We start from the raw sequence: 7,584 nt of genomic DNA on the forward strand, positions 1-7,584 counted from the left end.
AGAGAGAGACAGACAGACAGACAGACAGAAAGAGACAGAGACAGAGACAGACAGAGACAGAGAGACAGAGAGACAGAGACAGACAGAGACAGAGACAGAGACAGAGACAGAGAGACAGAGAGACAGAGAAACCCCAGTACTCCAACAGTCTCAACCCAAAGAGAACAGTGGACCAGTGCTGGCAGCTGCTCACTCCCTGAGAGCCCTTCTTGTTCTATGTCAGCCTCCTTCCACCCCAAGCAGTTTCAGCTCCAGGTAGGAGCTGAGAAACCCTGATCAGGGGCTAGGGCAAACACCCGGAAAACTCACTTGATCACCAGGCAAATGCCCAAGGAATCCCAAAAGCTCCTTCTGTGGTGGTTTCCGCCTTCAACCCTCAGCTTCCTTCCTTTGTTGTCCCCTGACTTCCCACCCGACCCCAAAAAACTCACCGAGTCCTGTTCAAATCGATTATTTTATTGACAGTTTACATACAGAAGCATTTAGAAAAGGACATGGGCTCCGGGGTCAACTCCTCCCCGGGTCACCCACGTTTGTGCTGCACTTAGCCCAGAGCCAGAGCCAGAGCCTTGGTCCAGACGCCTGAAACCCCACCCCCTGACCTTTTCCTAAAAGAACTAAAACCCCACCCGAGTCCCCTCGCCGCTCCCGCCCTCTCCCTCCCTCCTTCCTCGTCCACCTGCCCACCCGCTCCCCACCCCCCACCCCCGGCTCCGCTACACTACACCGGCACACTTTACAGGGCACAGAAGTCTATAGCCCACGCTCAGCGGGGACTACACGCTGGGCAAACTATTTTCCTGGGGTGAGGGGAGACGTGGGGAACTAGGGTGTCCCTCCCCGGCTTCGCACCCCCCTGCTGCCTCGGTCAGGCCTGAGGCAGGCCCATTCGTGAGATGCGCCCGGGAGTCACAGCTCCCTGTACCCCCCAGCACGCTCCTGCTGGGGTCTGGACCCCATGGAGTTGCAAGAGTCACTGTGGCACGCACCAGCCTCTGGAATCTGCAAGACATTGACAACGAAACTGGCCCGGGAACCAAGACCGCACCCTGCGAGGAAAAGGGGCGCGCAGTTCCGGAGCGCTTGAAATTAGGAGAGAGCCGGAAGAAAAGAGATTCCGACACTCACACCTGACACACTCACACCCAATTTCCCAGAAGGTGGGAAGGGGGTATTAGCACCAGACCCAGAAATGTCGCTGCTTTTTAAAACAACGAAAATAAGAAAATCAGTGCGCTGAGTTGAAAGGCCTACCAGGACCCCAGTTTGGCTCCAACTAGACAGAAATGGGGTGGGGGTAGGGATGGGGGGACGCGCGGATTTGGATCATTATAGGAAAGGAGCGGTGAGAGTAAAAATTAGCGGGCTTCTGGCACATGCATCCTTGAAAAGGCAGAGTGGGATCAAAGTGAGAGTCACAGCGCTCCACGCTGGGGACCTGTCCTGGGGATCCCGGGCAAACGCCGGACCAACCCTATTATTATCACCAAATGTGGCCAACGACTGGCGTGGCGCGTTCCTCTTGCCTCCAAGTTCCACCGGATGGGGTGCGCGATGGGTTTCACGGATCGTCGTGATGAAATGGAAGGCATAGACGGTTTCTCGCCGCCCATGGGTGGTGTCTTAGAGGAGGTAGGAGCCTGACTCTGTGCTTTGGGTGGGGATGGGGATTCAAGCCCACCAAAAGAATAACCCTTGAATTCGGCCCACTCCTAGAAATCCCTAGTAGTGATCCCTGGGGAGGGCTAAGGAGGCAGAGTAACTGAAGGCTTGGGGATAGGGCGGGGTCCCGCGAGGGTGGTAAAGTCCTGCCGTCCCTAGGTTACGCGGTACCCAAGGTGGAGGTGGGCAGGCCAGGCGTGCTGGGGGCTCAGCCCGCTGTCTGCCTGTAGTTGCCATTTATTTCCTGGGCGATGTTGACTGCTTCCGCTCCCAGGGGCAGCCGATCGCTGTACTCCGAACCAGCCTCGAATTCCTCTTGGTTGGCCTTGGACTGAGACTCCACCAAAGAGCAACCCGCCAGGCTTTCCTCTCTCTGAAGGTCCCCGCTTGGGTCCCCCTGCTCCACATCTTCATCCAGGCCTTCCTCCGGGACCTCCTCTGGCTCCTCACCTCCCGTCTCGCCACGAGCAGGGTAGCTTTTCTCAGACTCAAGGTAGGAAGCACGCGGGTCGAAATCGGCCGCGATGCGTTTCTCCATAGGGTCCGGGGCCTGTGGCCTCAGGATTAAACGATAGGGTTTGCCCGGATGTTTGGCCAGCAGATGGCAGCAGGCGGCACCCAGCAGGGGCACGGTGGCCAGCACCAGGAGAAAAACACTCACGGTCACGATAACCAGCAGGGACGGCAGTTCTTTCTTGGTGGAAAACACCACCTGCACGTGACACGCCTCGCCCGCCAGTGCCAGGCATACGGAGTAGTTGGTGCCAGGCCGCAGGCCGCGAAACCAGTAGGCATTGACCCCCTCTTCCACTCGTGACCACTGAACTGCCGTGCCACCCCCCGCAGGACACAGATAGAGTAGGCGCAGTGGCCGCCTCCCGGGCCGCCGCGCTCCGCTAGCACCATCTGGCCCAGGGCCCCAGCGCGCAGCAAGAGGCGTCAGCTGCACCCGAGCCTCACGCTCTGCTACATCTAGCGCGATGACGCCCAACTCAAAAACGTGCGGCTTGAGATCTGAGCTCTGGTTGAATGCATGGTTAGACACATAGCGAGAGGGGTCCCCATGGCCACAGTGCTTCTCTCCCATCGGATCTGCAGGGATCTGACCTTCCATCTGCTCTCCTTCATCTGTCTCCTCCAGCTCTGCCTCGATTTCCCCGAGCACGCTGACTCGGGCAAGACCTTGGCCTTTGGTTTTGCCTTCAGGCTTGAAGGGCAGGACGCTGTTGCTACGGCCCTTAGTAGTGGCCTTGCGCTCAGAGGTCGGGAGCTGTGCATCAGGTTCTTCCCCTGTTCCAGGAGCGTGTTTTGGCGGCCCCGCTGCAGCCACCGTCACCCGTAAGGACGTTGAGTTGGTGCCCAGCTCATTGTGTGCACGACAAGTGTAGATGCCTGCCTCCTTGGCACTCAGAAGGGGCACCAACAGAGAACCATTTGCGAGGGCCAAGAAGCGCGGGGTGGCTGGAGGCGCTGGCCAAGCAGGTGCTGGAGTTGGGGTTGGCGCTTCAGTCTGCGTAGGCAAGTCCTCATCTCCGTCACCATCTCCATCCTCCACCTTATCTTCTCCATCTTCTTCCTTGCTGAGAACCCGTGGCACTAAGACTACAGTGCCACCCGGGATCTGAAGTTGCCATTGCAGGCGGGGTGAGGGGTGGCCTTCGGCGACGCAGTGTAACATGAAAGCCAAGCCTGCGCGCAGAGGGGTGCCAGGTGCCTCAGGCGGCGGCTCTGCGCTCAGACGCACGCTGGGGGGTGCGCAGGGCAGGGCGGGCAGGCGGTGCACGGGCACGCCCTGCAGCTCAGGGGGCGAGGCGCACGCTATAGAATCGGGCTCCGGTAAGGAGACCCGGGTGCTCGCTGCCCAGGCCTGCAGCCACACGAGACCACAGCTGCAGTGGAAGGGGTTGTGATAGAGTTGCAGGTGAGACAGCGCGCTTAGTGCGTCGAACGTGCCGGGCTCCAGGGTACGCAGCCGGTTGTTGTTGATGCGCAGAGAGCGCAGGTCCGGGAGCGCGCCGAGTGCATCCCGGGGCAGCGATCCCAGGCGGTTGTGGTTCATTTTCAGCAGCTGCAGCGCGCTCAAGTTACGAAGGTCGCTCCAAGGGAAGTTGGATATAAGGTTGTGACTTAGGTCGAGGTTCTTCAGCTGACTCAGCACTGCCAATGCCCCTGACTCTACCGTGCGTACCTCACTGTGAGCCAGCCACAGCGAAGTGACCTGTGTGACGTTGACGAAGGCCCCCCGCCTTAGCACCGTAATCTTGTTGGCAGACAGACTAAGCGTGGTCACGTTGGCTGGCAGTCCTTCTGGGACCTCGCGCAGCTCCTTGTAGGCACAGTCTGCAAACTGGTGGGCGTACTTGTCAACACAGGCGCAAGGCTCGGGACACGCTCTGGCCACTCCTAGCAAAGCCCAGGCCAAACACAGGGCTCCAAAGGGCCCCATCATGACTCCTGCAGAGGGAAGTCAAGGTGAAGGGGGAAATGGTCACTTATGCCACACCTCTCTCCCTCCCCTAACAAACTCTACCTTCTAAACCTATATAAGCTCCAGACACCTTGGTTACTGAATTGAGACCAGTGAAAGCCTGCATATTCAATGAAGGCTTGCTTTCAGAAACTGTCTTGTTTCTCCAGAGGGCATGAAGCATCCTCCCCATACCACCCCCAGCTCCCATCTATCCCCTTATCTGGAACTGCCCCCTCCAAAGCTTGTGGTCTGCAATGGGCCCCACATGGACCCTTCTTTCTCTATCTTCATTTAATTCGGTGAAATGAAGATGCAGAAAGATGTTCGTTCATGACTAACTGTCTTCTTCGGAATCCTTTGTCCCACACACAGCACTCGCACACACTTCCTTATAAGCAACAACAGCGCAAACAAAAACTCAGGCATCTCCCTGCCGCCTCCCACTACAAGGCACCAAGACTCTGTCAGGAGGTTCACAATGAGTTATATAGACACAAAAACAAGGGCACCCAGACATCTACACAATATACCCTGGAGACCTCATTGTTCTCCCAACTCAATGCAGCTTTACCACAGTGTTCTCCACCAGGAAGCAAAGCACTTTCCTGTGTACAGTGAGAAGGGACAGGCACAGGGACACAAGTCCTCATGTGAACCAGCCACACTCAGAGACATAGGTGCCACACTGCCCTCTGAGACTGAACCCTAGCCGATGAGCAACATGGAGTACTTGTGAGGTGTGGTGTGGGGGATCTAGGCAGCCTCTACCCACTTTGCCTTCTCGCCTCCCTGCCCTGGGCTGCAGCTCCCCTCAGGAAGTCACAACTGCTCAACCATGCTTTCCTCTGAGAAGAAAAGTCTACCCCCTGACTAGAGCAGGCATGTTGTGGAAACAATCACTAAAGCTTCCTCTTTGGATTCACAGAGCCCAGGTGAATCCCTCTACCCACAGGTTTTTAGGGGACAGTCTCTAGCTAATAAACCTGGAGACAGTCCAAGGTTCTATACTTCTCTCTAGAGCCCTAAGACGCCTGAGTGCAACCCCTGTCTCTAGACATACAAATATATTAACACAGACTCCCTGGCCCAACTTGAGGCTCCTGTCAGTCTTGGAAGACCCTCTCCTACACCCTGTCTCTGAGATTAGCTGGTCCCTTCTTGCTTTTGCTCCTAAGGGAGGCACCTCCCTTCCCTGTTCCTCCCAGACAGCCACCCAGCCCTGGCTAGGCTAGATCAACCCTGTGGGCTGAGGTTGTGGGGCCCTTCCACTGCTTACCTGCTGCTCTCTGACTTGCAGTGTGATGCCTTGGGGCTGCAAGCCGGTCTCCAGACTCAGGCGACAGGCCAAGGGAGCTTCTGGCATCTGTTGCTGTGGCGGTGGGGAGAAAGGGGGAGTGCATTGAAAGAACTCCCCTTGGCCCCAAAGTCCTACTTCATTTTTTTCCTTCCTTATCTGTTCGCCCTATTTCTCGATGATTGCAGGTTTGAGAGCGGTCGCGCGCCCCCGTGCTCGCCGGGAACGCGCACAGTCTCCCACCTCGTGCCGCGTTTACATTTGTTAAAGCCATAGAGATCCTCTACTCACCTCAGGCTGAGACCTGTAGGTCTCAAGGGGCTCCATACGCCCATAGCCCTAGGCTCCGCCCTTTCCAACCCACCGTACTCCTAGCACCCATTTTCTACTTCTCCCCACATTTACACATTCGATGACATTGTCACTATTCCTCCTTATGTCTCCAAATCCCTCCCCAACACACACACACACACACACACACACATCTTCACATGACCTTCACAGGTTAGAACTACTCGTCAACATGTAATAATCGCGTCAACGCGCTAAGTTCTCCCTACCTTCACACACATTTTCACAAGCACACCTTCACTCGAACACTCACCGTTCTCTTTTGCACGCACACAAATATCCACGCTCACTCACCCTCACGCGCCCGTCCCGCCAGCGCCCGCGAGCTTCGCTTCTAATTGAATGCGAGCCGTTCTACGCCCCGCAACACGTGAGACAAACCATCTTTGAGGAATTTAGGAGAAAGAAAAGCATAGGACTGGAGGGGCGTGTCTTTGCCTTTAAACACTTTTTTTTCCCCTCTCCAAAGCAAGCAGTGGCGCAGAAAGACCTCCAGCGGGACCTGCTGAACTGCACTGCCTGGCTCTCCCGGACCCTTTCCTCCTGCCGGCTGCTAGCCTCCCCCTCCCCGAAGCTTCGTTCAACACGATGCATAATTGATAGTGTTAGCAGAACGCCTCACCCTCTCTATCATATTTTGCCTGGATCTGGGCAGATACAAATCCTGGTTCCTCTCCACCCCCAATCACCGCCAGACTAATTCGCCAGATTAGTAGGCGCAGCCCTGCAGGGTGCGCGGAGAGGAGACGCCCACCTTCCCAGCCCATCGCAGACCCTGCTCAGCCTCTTGAGCCTGAACTCCACGCTCAGGTCTTTTGTGGCAAAACCAGCGCGTGCACTCCACTGCCCGTGGGCTACCTAGTGCTCACAGTGGAGTGGGTGTCTTCTGAGCTTCTAAAACATTAGGTTGAACTCACCCAAGTGTCTCACTCTGCCCTTGCTTGCTGCGGGCTAACAGGGCACCAAGGTTTCCACTAATAGTGGCTACAGGGACCAGGATAGTTACAAAAACCGTTTGCTCCTCTTGAGTGTTGTGGACTAAGGACTTACAACCCCTGAGCATTTCCTGCACCACCACCCCACTCCTCAGTATCCTCTCAGCATCTTTAGCAAGCAGGCCATAAACCCCTGCATGCTCGTACACCCACCCCACCCCACCCCACATACACACACACACTGTGAAAGCCTAGGCAGTAGCCACCGCCCTTCCATCTCACACCCTCATGTAACAGCTGGCCTCAGCAGACTCGGGACTCGCTGTTCTCTTTGGCAAACCCTGGACATTTCTTTTAGCGACGAGCAGGAGAATTTCAAGGGATGTCTAGGGATTTGACTAAAATGCATCATCTCACTCCCCCGCCTATGGCATCCCAGGAGACAGAGCTGCTAGCCAGAACTGGTAAGGGGGCATAGGTTTTGAGAGATGTGTAGAGAGTCCCCTCCTTCTCTTTCATATACACTGTAATACTAGGGTGCTGGGGTCTCCCAGCCCTCATCAGAGTCAGCCTTCTGTCTTGGTTGGATGGCAGTGTGTTTGGGGCCTCTGCAGAGATCAATACCCCGATTTGAGTGTTAAGCATTTTAATGAGCTAGGGAGGGGGGCACAGAGAGATGCAGGAAGAACGCTGCATCTAAAGGGACCACCCGGCAGGGTTTCTGAGGCTCCTTTGTAAATTAAATATGAACACACTGGTGTGGGCTCACTTTGGCCCCTCCCTCTTTCCTACTCCTGGCTACTGGCTGCTGGGACCCCCACAAACTCAGCCAAGTTCGGAATCTAGAACTTCACACCTGCTCAGGCCTGGAA

At 56.2% G+C, this 7,584-nt stretch overlaps 1 protein-coding gene across 4 annotated transcripts; it reads right to left on the reverse strand.

Moving 5' to 3' along the window:
- Positions 1-435: 435 nt before the first annotated feature.
- Positions 436-6,608, reverse strand: Islr2 (immunoglobulin superfamily containing leucine rich repeat 2). 4 transcript variants are annotated; one of them, XM_029481074.1, is made up of 3 exons: positions 6,532-6,608; positions 5,409-5,501; positions 436-4,116 (listed from the first exon to the last, which is right to left on the reverse strand). In XM_029481074.1, exons 1-3 carry the CDS (start codon positions 6,542-6,544, stop codon positions 1,871-1,873), a joined length of 2,352 nt encoding a protein of 783 aa, XP_029336934.1. In that variant the 5' UTR covers positions 6,545-6,608; the 3' UTR covers positions 436-1,870. The 4 variants fall into 4 exon arrangements, with proteins under 4 accessions (XP_029336934.1, XP_029336935.1, XP_021027952.1 ...); XM_029481075.1 differs by lacking the exon at positions 6,532-6,608 and adding an exon at positions 6,400-6,439; XM_021172293.1 differs by lacking the exon at positions 6,532-6,608 and adding an exon at positions 6,072-6,404.
- Between the last annotated feature and the right edge of the window lie 976 nt (positions 6,609-7,584).

Source organism: Mus caroli, chromosome 9, assembly GCF_900094665.2.
Source record: "Mus caroli chromosome 9, CAROLI_EIJ_v1.1, whole genome shotgun sequence".
Classification (NCBI taxonomy): Eukaryota; Metazoa; Chordata; class Mammalia; order Rodentia; family Muridae; genus Mus; species Mus caroli.